General features: G+C 48.2%; 1 protein-coding gene across 5 annotated transcripts in view; it reads left to right on the top strand.

Annotated features, from left to right (window-relative positions):
* TMCC1 (transmembrane and coiled-coil domain family 1) overlaps nucleotides 1-14,351 on the top strand; it is a 60,768-nt gene extending 46,417 nt beyond the window's left edge. For 4 of the 5 annotated variants that reach the window (XM_073574972.1, XM_073574974.1, XM_073574973.1 and 1 more), the window contains 4 exons: nucleotides 6,425-6,685; nucleotides 7,022-7,704; nucleotides 11,110-11,245; nucleotides 12,732-14,351. In XM_073574972.1, the coding sequence (XP_073431073.1) occupies nucleotides 6,425-6,685; nucleotides 7,022-7,704; nucleotides 11,110-11,245; nucleotides 12,732-13,046 (1,395 nt within the window). In that variant the 3' untranslated portion in view covers nucleotides 13,047-14,351. Of the gene's footprint in view, nucleotides 1-4,055; nucleotides 4,110-6,424; nucleotides 6,686-7,021; nucleotides 7,705-11,109; nucleotides 11,246-12,731 lie in introns of those variants that run through there. The other variant, XM_073574975.1, reaches the window with a different exon arrangement.
* Nucleotides 14,352-14,899: the final 548 nt, after the last annotated feature.

Genomic DNA, 14,899 nt, shown 5'->3' with positions numbered 1-14,899 from the left:
GCCTCAAAGTATAAGGTAACCCATAGCAACCAATCACAGGCTGTGTTTCATTTTTCAAATGCTGCTTCTAAAACTAAAGCTGACCTGTGATTGGTTGCTATGGACAATGAGGCCTGCTCTCTGAGGTGGCCTTGTTGCCAGGGCCTAGGGGCACCAGCATGTGGCGCCATGTTTCAAGTTATAACAGTAATTACCATGCTGACAGTTTTTGTTTTTTTTCCTGTAGTTTTTCTGCTTATTATGACCTATTCAGCTGTCCTGAGCGACTGCACCTGCCACGTCCTGTGCAGTGATTTATGGCGGCTGACTATGAGGCTGTGGTGATTTGATGTGTACATTAGATTAGACTACAATGGGATCCTGCTCAGGTGCTTACTCTAAGGTAAACAATCGCTGCCTGTGAGCACTGCAGCAAACCTGCCGGGGAGCGGTGTACACCGTGGGTTCAGGCTGGGGAGCGGTGTACGCCGAGGGTTCAGGCTGGGGAGCGGTGTACGCCGAGGGTTCAGGCTGGGGAGCGGTGTACGCCGAGGGTTCAGGCTGGGGAGCGGTGTACGCCGAGGGTTCAGGCTGGGGAGCGGTGTACGCCGTGGGTTCAGGCTGGGGAGCGGTGTACGCCGTGGGTTCAGGCTGGGGAGCGGTGTACGCCGTGGGTTCAGGCTGGGGAGCGGTGTACGCCGAGGGTTCAGGCTGGGGAGCGGTGTACGCCGGGGGTTCAGGCTGGGGAGCGGTGTACGCCGAGGGTTCAGGCTGGGGAGCGGTGTACGCCGAGGGTTCAGGCTGGGGAGCGGTGTACGCCGAGGGTTCAGGCTGGGGAGCGGTGTACGCCGAGGGTTCAGGCTGGGGAGCGGTGTACGCCGAGGGTTCAGGCTGGGGAGCGGTGTACGCCGAGGGTTCAGGCTGGGGAGCGGTGTACGCCGAGGGTTCAGGCTGGGGAGCGGTGTACGCCGAGGGTTCAGGCTGGGGAGCGGTGTACGCCGTGGGTTCAGGCTGGGGAGCGGTGTACGCCGAGGGTTCAGGCTGGGGAGCGGTGTACGCCGAGGGTTCAGGCTGGGGAGCGGTGTACGCCGAGGGTTCAGGCTGGGGAGCGGTGTACGCCGTGGGTTCAGGCTGGGGAGCGGTGTACGCCGTGGGTTCAGGCTGGGGAGCGGACAGTCCAGCTGTGTACATTTACGATTTGTTAGAGGTGCACATTTGGGGGTCTGGGCGGGTGAGCCGTATACATTTGGGGGTTTCTGGGGGGGTGATCTGTATACATTTCTGGGTGTATGGGCGGGGGAGCCGTATACATTTGGGGGTTTCTGGGCGGGGGAGCCGTGTACATTTGGGGGTGTATGGGCGGGGGAGCCGTATACATTTGGGGGTTTCTGGGCGGGGAGCCTTGTACATTTGGTGGTCTGGGTGGGGGAGCCATGTACATTTGGGGGTGTATGGGCTGGGGAGCCGTATACATTTGGGGGTGTATGGGCTGGGGAGCCGTATACATTTGGGGGTGTATGGGCTGGGGAGCCGTATACATTTGGGGTCTGTCTTCTCCCCGGCTGGAGCTCACGTTTTGCGGCCGTGTGTGCAGGTAACGTGTGTTGCACTTTCTCTCTCTGGGTAGGAGTCCTGATTCCAGGATGTTTGCCCCGGGGCAGTGAGCCGTGGTGTTTGCTGGGGGTAGTAGTCACTTCCGCCTCCAGTATCAGCTGTGATCCACACCTCCCTCTGAGCTGCTGTTTTCATTCCATAGACATGAGCTGTGCACTGATCACCATGATGTCATGAGAGAAGTTTCTTTTAACCCTTGCTCCTCAGGGCGAACATTGTTAACACTTCCAGGCCCTCTTGTCCCCTGCAGATGCCCAGAAATAGACTAATGAGGAGGAAGCTTATCTGACATGGTTGGATAAATGTTGCTGCTTCCATATAGAGGGTAAAATCTATAGAGTAAGAATCCGCAGCAAAATCTGTCAGTGGATTTGCAAGAATGAGTCCCCTAAAACCGAATTGTGGTTGTGTGGATTTCTGCAAACTGAGACTATGCCCTGATGATCTGGGCGCTGTGGGTGGTTTGGCCCTCTAGGGGATGGCAGCTGGTCACTGCAGCTGCTGCAGAACATGAGGCTTGTTGCCGTCATTCATCTTTTGTGATCCAGGGTGCTACTTCCCAACAGCTGAGGTTTGTAATATCGTCTTAAATGTGAAGCTGCAAAGGATCCCGGAGGCGGTTTTTTATTTTTCTGGCCATAATTCATGGAAAAAAAAAAAAAGCTTTGTACAAGATGGGAGAGCAGGTTGGCAGACGCACAAGAATGCACTGGCTGTGCCCACATCGGGGGGCCCCCACATGAACATAAACTCTTTATTCAAGAGAATGGGGTCAGAACGCTCTGGACTCAGACCCACTTCTGGCAAAACTGTGTGTCCATCAATACTTTATATAATGTATCTGCAACCTGTGACTCCCCAAGCGGGGTGAAACTACCACTCCCAGCATGCCATGTCGTGAGAAACGCAGCCCCATAAACAGGATTTTTGTGGCTGGCAGCAAGATTGTGTGTTGGTTTACACTACCAGCATTGTTCCCGTGCATTATATAACCCTATATCAAGAAGACATTGTTTCCATATTTTGCATAACGGGATTATACCCCAGAATTAATCCGCTATCACACGGGAACGTTCACGGATTATGGACACGAGATGGTTGGGGCTGCGTGGTACACGAAGGGGCGCTGAGCTGCCATTGCATCCCCGATGGGCGGCGTTTGGTTTTATGAAGTTTTCTGGAGCTTTGGGTTTCAATTTTGCACCATTTACAAGATTTCTGCTTGTTGTCAGTGAATAGGAACAACCATGTTGACATCCAGAGGTAAAGACTGTTACAAATAAGTATACTGTTGTGATACAACTGAATCTAGTCTGGACAATTGAGTTCAGGCTGATACTTATTACCTGCACTGATACATTGTAGCAAAACCATCAAGGCTGGATACAGATGGGCACTGCTGGTCTAGGCTGGATACGATTGTAACAAATCTTCTGCTGTTAGTGTAGGCGTGCATTTACAGGGTCCTACCATGACATCAATGTAAAGTGCATTGGTTTTGCTATACTTTGATGAAAACTGCAATATTTTTCACCAATCTTTGCAAAAATAAAAATTGTGATTTGACTACACCCCTAAGGTGCAGTTACAGAGGCCGAATAGCTCTGCCTTTTAGTTTTGCCAATTCCAACTTGGCAAATCCATTACGCACGTTTTTGGATTCGCAACATTTGTGCTGGGGGGGGGGGGGGAGCGTCACTTTGAAGTAAAACAGTGTCACGTGAAAGCTCCCCTAGAATTTACTGCACGTGTAATGGTTGTGTGACTGCTTTTCACCGCACGGGCGTGAACTGCGCAACAAAGATCACTTGAGATTTCACCACAAATTTTTTTTCATCTGTGCTGCAAAACAGAAGCAATCCATAGTAAGACCGCCTGCGGTTTCTGCCGCCCGGCAATAATGATGACACCGGCATTACGTGAGAGTTTACGTATCGTGTCCTGGTTTTCTATTTGCCTCTAGGACTGTAACTCGTTAATCTTTTGGTCGCCCCTTTTACTAATCGCAAGCAGAGCTGTTGACCGTGATACGAAAATGATTCTAGTGCTGTGTCCTAACATCCGAGTGACCTAAAATGGCAGGATAGTCGCCGACCACAGATATTTTGGCTGATGTGATTATTGCTAGCGGTCTGGAATGTGGGTGTATAAAGCAGCGTCACATTTCTGGTGCGGTACCCCAGATCAGGGGCACAGGTCACACTTATACGGAACATGCAGAAAATCCCATAAGAGAAATAATACAGATGTTTATAGCCGAGCGATAGAGGTAAAATCTCTGAGTCCTGTGATAGTGAAACTCCCTTTGATCTCTCTGGGAAGTAAAGGGTTAGCTCACCTCCTGGCCGCTGGCGGTCCCGCCTCGTGGGGAGGGCGCAGCAGCTCATCCCTGTGATTGACAGTTTCAGGTGGAGAGATACCTCTGTGCTCACAAGCAGCTGAGCGCAGGAGTATGCAGCAGGCGGCAGGCACCAGCCATGCACTGGGACAAAATACTGAGGCTACACAAGCAGGAGGTGAGCAGCGGGCAGTGCCAGCAGTGGGGGGCACTAGGCTGAGGGTACAAGGGGTCAGGGTACTGTGCTGCAGGCGGCATGCGAGGATTCACCAGCGGGACCCCAGTCAGTATTGATGTGAACAGTGCGGGATGGTTGTGCCAGGAGTGTGCACAGTTGTGGCGTCTCCTTATTGAAAAAATGATTAAGTATGGAATGGACAAGGCAACTGTTAGGTGGATTCATAACTGGCTTAGTGATCGGACCCAAAGAGTGGTCGTAAATGGCTGCACATCCAGTTGGAAGAATGTCTCAAGTGGGGTACCACAGGGCTCTGTCCTGGGCCCTGTATTGTTCAACATCTTTATCAACGATTTAGATGAAGGAATTGAGGGTAAACTGATTAAATTTGCTGATGACACAAAGCTAGGAGGGATAGCTAATACTAGAGAAGAGAGAGAGAGGATTCAAAAAGATTTAAATAAACTGGAGAAGTGGGCAGCAACTAACAGAATGGTTTTTAACAGGGAGAAATGCAAAGTACTACATCTGGGCAATAAAAATGGAAAAAGCATATATAGAATGGGAGGAATAGGGCTAAGTGACAGCACATGTGAAAAAGACTTGGGTATACTAATAGATCACAGACTGAATATGAGTCAACAGTGTGATGCAGCAGGAAAAAAGGCAAATGCAATTCTAGGATGTATTAACAGAAGCATACAGTCTAGATTACGTGAAGTCATTATTTCCCTCTACTCCTCTTTGGTCAGACCTCATCTGGAATATTGTGTCCAGTTTTGGGCACCACATTTTAAAAAAGACATCAACAAACTGGAGCAAGTTCAGAAAAGAGCGACCAGAATGGTGACCGGTCTGCAAACCCTGTCTTATGAGGAAAGGTTGCAGGATTTGGGAATGTTTAGTTTGCAAAAGAGAAGACTGAGAGGAGACTTAATAGCTGTCTACAAATATCTAAAGGGCTGTCACATTGTAGAAGGATCAACTTTATTCTCATTTGCACAAGGAAAGACTAGAAGCAATGGGATGAAACTGAATGGGAGGAGACACAGATTAGATATTAGAAAAAACTTTTTGACAGTTAGAGTGATCAATGAGTGGAACAGGCTGCCACGAGAAGTGGTGAGTTCTCCTTCAATGGAAGTCTTCAAACAGAGGCTGGACAGACATCTGACTGGGATGATTTAGCAAATCCTGCTTTGAGCAGGGGGTTGGACCAGATGGCCCAGGAGGTCCCTTCCAACTCTACGATTCTATGATTCTATGTTGTGCCCCAGGGGCTGCGATAGTCTTATTTCTGCCCTGGAGACAGTATCAGTGTGGTGCCATTGTGTGACTAGGTTATGAGCTCAGGTCACTTGGATCAGTGTTCGATTCAGGATAGAAATAATCAGCTACCCAGACCCAAGGATGGTAGTGTGCACCCACTGTGCCCGGCTTAGATCAGTATGTTGCCATAGGGCAGTGTGCCACTGATGATTTATGATGGCAGTATGTCTTGGTGATGCTTTCATAGTGCCTCAGTGATAATGATCGGCATGCGCCCACCATGCCAATAGGTGCTGGTGAGTGTTCTGTGGTTGTGTCTCCCGGGCACAATCTCTGTCCACTGATTGGCGTTACCTGAGCCCAATGATGGCTACTGTGCCTAGGCAATGCTGATCAGTGTGATGCCTTTGTACAAGGTTTGATTACATGGTGTCTCTGCCAGTGGGCGCAAGTACCATCTTTCACCAGTGATTGATGGCTGTTAACATTCCTAGAGAGAGGGGAAAAAGAAGCATCAAAGAGTTACATATGAGTTCCTTCCACCTCCACACACTATTGGGGGGGCTTCTAAGAACACCCCCGTGACCACTAAGAATGGCCCATTGTTCACTGGGGCCTGGCACCTCTAATCCATGCTGCAGCCTCCTGACCACTGACTGCTCCCAGATTTACAGGATTACATCGGGGTGGAGAGCAGAAAATCCCACCTTGTGCTAATACAATTACTGAGATGTCTCCTGAGGAGGACGCACGCTTAACCCCGTGTCTCCCGGAGAAGGCCCCCGGCTATGGGATTTCCCTTGCTTCCCTGGTGACGAGCGGATGCCACTTTAAATAGATAATTTCCCTTTGTTAATTATAGTGTTTGGATAATTTCATGTAATTGAAGCGACGTATGCAGTATCTGTCCAACTAGTAGAGAACTAACGATCCTAGTTCAGCTTTGATAGAATGTTGCTGGGATTTGTAGTTCTTTGCCATCCATTTATCTGCTTCTGTAGCTGCCATGTTGGAAATAATTTTTGTCATCGTTTTGTCTCTCACAGCTCGACCGGCTAGAAGGAGGAGGTCTCACGCAGGTGTCCAGTATGGTGTCCTCGGGGGCGGACGGCATGTTGGCCACAGACATGGTTGACGGAACCCCTGACCCACAGCGGACCAAGGCGGCCATTCTACAGCTGCAGCAGAAGATCCTGAAACTAACGGAACAGATAAAGATAGAGCAGACGGCCCGAGATGACAACGTGGCCGAGTACCTGAAGCTGGCGAACAACGCGGACAGACAGCAGACCGCACGGATCAAACAGGTGAGACCCCACAATGTAATGGAAACACCAGATAATTAGATGTCATATATATGGACCTCCGCGGGTCTGGAAAATATCATCCAGCATCATAATATTGGGGGACCATCTCGCCGATCCTAACATCGCATTGCAGAAGAACTGCAAGTACACCACCATCATGTGTCACTGATAATACCGATGTGGGAATGGGTTTTTCAGGCACATCTCTCATGGGGGTCTAAGTGCAGCGGCTATCTGATGGTCTGTTACAGTGTGTCAGTGTAGGTGCTCTTATATCGACAGCATTATGTCACAGACTGGGCCGCCTTTCCTGACTTTCCTTCTTTTGTTCCTCAGGTGTTTGAGAAGAAGAACCAGAAGTCGTCTCAGAACATCCTCCAGCTGCAGAAGAAGCTGGAGCACTATCATCGCAAGCTGCGCGAGGTGGAGCAGAACGGAATCGCACGCCAACCCAAGGATGTCTTAAGAGATATGCACCAGGGTCTGAAGGACGTTGGGGCCCGAGTGACTGGGTTCAGTGGAGGGGTGGTTGGCAGCGTTAAAGGAGGGCTGTCCAGTTTCTCTCAGGCCACTCACTCGGCCGCAGGTGCAGTGGTCTCCAAGCCGCGGGAAATTGCCTCCTTGTTACGGAACCGTTTTGGTAGCAGTGACAACATTTCATCTCTGGACGATGCCACCGTCTTAGGGGAAGATGGGGGGCCGCAGGGGAAGAGCCTTGCACCTATGAACATGTTTCAGGCTAGTCCCAAGTATGGAAGCGAGGAGGACTGCTCCAGCGCCACCTCAGGCTCACTGGGCGCCAACAGTACCAGCGGGGGACCCGGCGGGGGCGGAGGGGGCAGCTCCCGAACAAACACCTTGGATATGCAAGGACTGATGGGATTTGAGATGGTGATTCAGGAGATCCAGGAAATGCGGGAAACCCAAAACCAACTGGAGGAGTCTCTAGAAGGACTCAGGACTCAGTATCAAAGTGACTACTCCTTCATCCTCCAGTCCCTGCAGGAGGAGCGGTACAGGTGAGTGCCGGCAGGGTGACGAGGGCGTGTGATGGTCCTGGTGGAAGGAGCAACACAGAGTGTTTCACTAGAGGGGTGAACTGATCTTGTGGGAGGGTGGAGACTGCGTGTCTCATTGTTGAAGAAGCAAGGTGTGTAGCAGCACAGAGTATTTCAGCAGACTGACGTACAGATTGTAAAGGGCTGTAGACTGAGTCTTTAACAGCGCAAACTATGTCGTGCTGAGAGAGTGGAAGGAGCTGAGGTGCTCAGCAGCACAGTGTTTTAGGAGATGAGTGTGCTGTTCTTGTATGAGGTCACAGACTCTGAGTCACATAGCAGAAGAAACAGGTCCCCAGCAGCACAGAGGATTTCAGGTGATTAGTATCCTGTCCAGTCACATAGGTGCATATCAGCAGGTGACGTTACTGCTGCGGATTCCCATGAGCTGTCCGTGTATATGTACATTATATATACAGCAGCGCTGATCTCTGAGGTTAGTCAGCGGTGTGTAACCCAGTCAGGAAGCCATAAAGGCTGCGCCGTCTGATTAATCCACTCATTAACGTTGTGTAATGTCTTGGGGGTTTTTATACTTATTGGTTTGTTTTTTTCTTTCCTCCTAGCACATGATGTTCAGTGTAATCTTGTTCCCATGTTTGTACTAATTAATAAAAACCTAATCTACGCCTGAGAGATCTTACACAACGTCCCCCACCATTAGGGAACCACAGGCCACCACTAACAATTATCTGTGTCCTACTTAAAGGGATCACTTGTCAAACTCCAATTTATGTGTCTGGACTTCCCCTTTTAAACCGTTTTTAATTTTATCTTTTTATATACAGCAATATATATAGTGTGTGCTTGGAGTGCCGCCTGGTGGAGACTGATAGGAATGATGGATAACTAATCCCAGAATGTCCTGACATGTCCTATTCATCAACCTCTTCATGCCTTTGCCATTCTCTATTTTTTTTTCCCCCCGTTTTCATTTTTTCCTCCCTTTCTTCCAAGGACCATAGCTTTTTTTTTTTTTTTTTTTTCTTTTTTCCATTCACGAGTTGAGTTGTACTCTTCAATGACACCATTAATTTTACCATATAATAGTCTGGAAAAGGGGAAAAAAATTCCAAGTGTGTTGAAATTGCAAAAAAGCACAATTTCCCAATTGTTTAACCTTTTTTTATTTACCATGTTCACTATAAGATAAAACTGATCTAGCAATAGGATTCCCTAGGTCAATGTGTATATACAGCTCTTACAAAAATTAAGAGACCACTGCAATTTTATAAAAAATCCGCTTCTCTCCATGTCTGACGGCCATTCCATTCCAGTGTCAGCTGAATTCCAACCAGAGTCCACCTCATTCTACTTAACATGCTTCTGATTAGGTGTTCACCTGAACCAAATCTTATTAACGAAGGAAAGTATAAAAACCCTGCTGTGGTGTTCACAATCCTCCTGCAATAGGACAAGCTGGATGACAAAACAAGTGCTAGGAATATCCCAAAAGTAATAGGAACGAAAAAATAGCATTTAATCATGCTAAAGGTTTTGAAAAGAAAACTCTTGAGTGAGAAAAAGGGCTCAATTCTGGCTTTCCTAGCAGAGGGATACAGTGAGCGTCATGTTGCCTCCATCCTTAAAATTATTTCTAAGACAGCAGTCCATTACAACAAGGTCAAGCAGCAGACATTGGGGACAACAAAGCTTACAGACCGGCAGAAGGCAAAAACGACTCTACACTGACTGGGATGACCGTCATCTTATTCGAATGTCACTCAGCAACCGCAGGATGACATCAAGTGACCTTCAAAAGGAATGGGAAATGGCAGCTGGGGTGAAGTGCATGGCAAGAACAGTTTGTATCAGGCTCCTAGAGGCAGGGCTCAAGTCATGTAAAGCTAGAAAAAAGCCTTTCATCAATGAGAAGCAAAGGAGAGCCAGGCTGAAGTTTTCCAAAGACCATAAGGATTGGACCATAGAGGACTGGAGTAAGGTAATCTTTTCTGAGTCTAAATTTCAGCTTTGCCCAACACCTGGTCATCTAATGGTTAGACGAAGACCTGTAGAGGAGTACAAGCCACAGTGTCTTTCACCCACTGTGAAATTTGGTGGAGGATCGGTGATGATCTGGGGATGCTTCTGCAAGGCTGGAATTGGGCAGGTTAATCTTTGCGAAGGACGTATGAATCAAGCCACATACAAGGTTATCCTGGAAAACAGCTGATTCCTTCTGCTCAGTCAATGTTCCCCAACTCTGAGGACAATGACGTAGCTGTGTGGCATGGCGCAATCAATGTGTGGATGAAGGACCACCACATCCAATCCCTGTCATTTGCAGCCCAATCTCCAGACCTGAACCCCACTGAAAACCTCTGGAATGTAATCAGGAGGAAGATGGAGTGTCACAAGCCATCAGACAAAGAAGAACTGCTTACATGTGTGTACCAGGAGCGGCATAAGGTCACCCAAAAGCAGTGTGAGACACTGGTGGAAAGCAGCTGAGACCCGTGAAAGCTGGGATTAACAATCATGGTTATTCCACATAATATTGATTTCTGAACTCTTCCTGAGGTAAAACATTAATATTGTTTCTAAATGAATATGAACTTGTTTTCTTAGCATTATTTGAGCTCTGCATTTTTTGGTTCTTTTGACCATTTCTCATTTTTTTGAAAATAAATACAAAATTTAGTTCTTGGAAAAAATTCAAAGACATGTTGTCTGAAGTTTATAGAATGAAAGAGCAATTTACATTTTACTCAAATATATAAAGAGAAAAATCAGACAAGCTGAAAATTTTGCAGTGGTCTCTTAATTTTTGCCAGAGCTGTATAGCTGGGCTTCTATATACATGACGCTGATTTCAATATGGGATCCGCAACAAATCCACGTGTTAACAGACTCAGTTTTGGATGGGTTTTTAGCCTATAGGGAAAATAATGATCTATGAATGCTACGGGTTGTCTTTCACAGGAAGATTGTAATGACAAGCACAGGGGTCTTCAGCAGACCCCCCTGGTGTTATGACAACCCAACAATGCCCCAAAATCATGTTACAGGAGCACCGATAGTAGCGTGGAGTGACATGTGGGATTGTCAGAGATAGACAGCGGGATTTAACATGTTAACAGCTGCCGGCGCTCCACTCCACCCACGGCTGTTAGAAGCAGATGATGACTGAATAACAGAGCCATCATCTGCTGGGAGAGATGCGGGCTCAGCGTGTGTGAGCCCACATCAAAGGCAGGGACACAACATATGACGCTAGTTGATGTCGTGAAAGATTTAACAAGCCAATTTGTAATTAAGTATTTGTGTGTTTTGCCAGTTTTGCATAATTACAATAATTGACTGTTTTAAATCTTTGGATCAGATCTCTCATCTATTTTTTTTTTTTTTTTTTTTTTTTTTTTTCAGATGTGAGCGGCTGGAGGAGCAGCTGAACGACCTGACGGAGCTGCACCAGAACGAGATCCTCAACCTGAAGCAGGAATTGGCCAGCATGGAAGAGAAAATCGCTTACCAGTCTTACGAGAGGGCGCGAGACATCCAGGTGAGGGATCATGGGAGCCGTTATGGGACTAAGACAGCTTATACATCATCTAGGGGCTCTGTGAGTGCTCTGATCTGGGTCTGCCGTACGGCCGTGTTCACACACTGACCACTGCACTACAGTCCATATACTTCAGTCTCTATGGAACTACCATATTAATGGAAACGTGTGATGTGGCCCATCACCCCCACTGCGTTACCGTTCACCCTAATATCCCAGTGCACACAATGCAGATTGGTCTGGGGACCCGTCGTATCTGTATTCAAAGTCCTTTCTTGAAAATTAATGTTTTCTGGGGGTTTTTTTTCACATTTTTAATGTACATTTTGTTTCTGTTTTTCATCATTTCCAAAGCGTCTGCTTGCTGTCAGTGAATGAGAACATTCCAGAAGCTAGAAACTCATCCTAAACTTAGTCTGTTCACATGTTGTGAAATTGTTGCAGATCCCATATTGAAATCAGCGTCATATTAAGTGCAATCCGCCTCCATTGCATGTGAATGGAGGTATTGTAACACCGTTCACTAGACAGGAGTAAGTGAATTTTTCAGGACCAGTGGCCACGTCAGTAGTCTATGGCCGCCGGATGAGAGCCCTACACCTCTTCTGATTTGTGCACTTGTGATGTAGCATCAGACCTCCTAATCCAAAGAGGCTGCCAGTGGCCAGGAGGAGGCTCGTCGGGCTTGCTTCTGTCGGTCACTGACTGCTGCCAGCCATATTTGCTGGACCAGAATCTATTAATCGATTCATTCACACACATGTTTTGTAAAATCTGGATTACTGCAGAAAATCTGCAAGAATTAGTTGCCCGTTCTGTATTTTCATACATGCCGCAAGGAAAAGCCGAGGATTACTCCCATCGAATGGGACTAATCCTCACACGGGTCTGCAGCACGTTGCCCTGCAAATCCACGGCAGAAATGTGAGAGTCAGCCGTTCTGCTGGCTATACGCTAGGAAATCTGTGCAAATCCCAACACGTGTGATCACAGCTGAGGGTTTGCTGCAGATGTTCGCAGACAATCTGATGTAACAGACCGATACATTGTAGTAAACCACCTGCAAAGACAGTTGTGCAGCTCATGATCAGCAGCTGAACGGTAGCAAACCATTTAGCTATTAGGTCTGGGTATGTTTCTATTCAGTGACAGGAAGCAGGAAAATGCTGCAGAATTGAACATCATTTGCGATTATTTATGTCTTGCGATATTTGCTGACATTTTTTTGTAGCAAATTCATCAAAATGCACACTGTCAATGAATTCTGCACAAAACCTAAAATTCCCTTTTTATTTCTGTCTTTAATCTGTTCTGCGAATTTGTAGCCTAAAAGTCGTCTGTTCCTCTAAAAATGTTTTAAAAATTGCACCAAAGTTTGAGTGGTACAGGAGCGACTGGAATATGGGGCATGCTGGGAGTTGTAGTTTTGCAGGTTGGCTGTTGGTTCTCTACATCTCAGCTGACGTTGTATTTTTTTGTCCTCTAGGAGGCGCTAGAAGCTTGTCAGACCAGGATCTCCAAGATGGAGCTGCAGCAACAGCAGCAGCAGGTGGTCCAGCTGGAGGGACTGGAGAACGCAACAGCTCGTAACCTTCTGGGCAAACTCATCAACATCCTGCTGGCCCTCATGGCCGTGGTTCTGGTGTTTGTGTCCACTGTGGCCAACTGTGTGGTCCCGTTACTGAAGACCCGTGGCCGGACGTTGGGGACGCTGCTCCTGGTCCTACTGGCCGCGCTCCTATACAAACACTCGGATTCGTTCTCTGGGTACCTGGAGAGACTGCTGTCACCGCAGAGATAACCAGACTCACTAACACCCCCAAGATTGGGACTTGGATGGTACAGACTTTACTTGGGTACATTGGGAGAGCCTACCTGGCCTGTGCCTGGGGGGGGGGTCATACCGTTTCTGATCACAGGGATAGTCCTTGAATTGAGGCCATTTTGAGTTGGATAGCTGCCAATTCACGCTGCCCCCTCCTCACGCCTTAAAATCCAGGAGGGCCACAACGGGCATTCTGCAACACTCCAACATGAGTAATGTTTGCCCTTTGGGAATTGCAGTTTCTGGATCGGACTGGGGGGCAGTCGGACGTGAGAGTGTACTGTTTACATTGTGAGAGAATTTTGGACTTTTTACATGTTTCTATTTTTTTTTTTGTAGGGGAGAGAGGTCTCCCCTACGACTGAAGGACGCGTGCTGCAATATTTTTTGTGCTCTGCTACTCCAGCACCTGCACCCCCGTCACCCAGGTCGGTGCCCCCAGGGTCTGTGTCCAGGGGCGGCTCTGAATGCAGCAAGACGTGGACGCTGAGCGTGGCAATAAGGCGCGCCCGCCTGCTTCTGACACTCTCCTGACCCGGGCACCATCAACTCGCCCAAGTGCCTTATTGCATCCATCTCTCGGGGAGGGGGGGAAACTGTTTTGCAACTGAAATTTTGAGGTCAATAGGTGGCAAAATAGGTGTTAGAGGGGCTGGCCGGGGTCCAAACTGCCTTTTCACTGAATCAGTGGACTTCAGTCGCTCTTCTCCGATTCTATTAACCCTTTCCCGGCTGGAGCAGGCATTACAAATGCCCACACAGCGACACATTCCTGGAGATGGCAGGTGGCCGGGAGGATTGAAGAGAGGGGTGACCGAGGAGAAGATGTAAAAAGTCGCCTGGTCAACCCCTTTGCTGCTCAGGATGTCGTTTCTTTTGACATCTGACTTCCTCACCCCCTGTATAAACACGTGAGCGCAGTATTTCTGATCTTTGTTTTTTTTAGGTCCTTCTTTACTATTTTACGGTAGCAGTGATGCTGTTGTTTGCCAGAGGGGTGGCCCGCAGCACTCTCCAAGCCCCTCTGGTAGAGAAAGTTGCAAATCGATCAATTGGCCGCACTTTTTTTTTTTTTTTTCTCTGAGATGCTTGTGCTGCTGTGAGCCACTAGGGGCAGTAGTGGTGTCTGTGGGAGACGCGGAGTGGGTGTGACTGGACGCAGTGCTCGCTCGGTACAGTGTTCCCTTCCTGCTGTGTGTACGGAGGTTTGTTATTTCCTGTTTAATATTTTAATTATTATTTGGAGTGGGGGCGTGGAATAAAAGTCATGTTTTTAAAGAACAGTTTGGTCGTTTTGTTTGTAAATGTCACGTCAGACCAGAGGGGTGATAGCAGTCGAGGGAAATCCAGGAACGGCCGGTGACGTCTTCTGATTGGCTTCAAACCGCCATCATGACGGCCTCCAGCCATGACTCAACTCTACAGATGATATGAGCTCCTTGTCTCCAGCAGCATCTACACCGATTTATCACAGACTCGCAGTGTCCCACACAGGTATAATGCCCCCACTTTGAGACCAATGCGGTAGTCGTACCCCAAATTTTATCCCCATCCAAACACTGATGGGACCCCTGACCTGTAATATATCCCCATTTAGGCCTCACAAAGCAGTAGTGGCTCCTTCTGTCCTCCCTACACAATGTTGGCTGACTTTCTGCCCCACACAGCTGAAACGTCCCCTATTGTGCCCCAGTGCAGGAGTTGTGTCCTGCGGTGCCCCCGCTCAGTAGTAGCCCCCTTGATACCCTAGCACACAGTAATGAACCCCCTTGATACCTAAACACAGTAGTAGACCCCCTTGACACCCTAGCACACAGTAGTAGAGCCCC

This window comes from Dendrobates tinctorius, unplaced genomic scaffold (assembly GCF_039654945.1).
Source record: "Dendrobates tinctorius isolate UK_male_01 unplaced genomic scaffold, ASM3965494v1 ptg000041l, whole genome shotgun sequence".
NCBI lineage: Eukaryota > Metazoa > Chordata > Amphibia > Anura > Dendrobatidae > Dendrobates > Dendrobates tinctorius.
The sequence above is the reverse complement of the archived record's forward strand: the minus strand, read 5'-3'. Positions and strand labels throughout refer to the sequence as shown.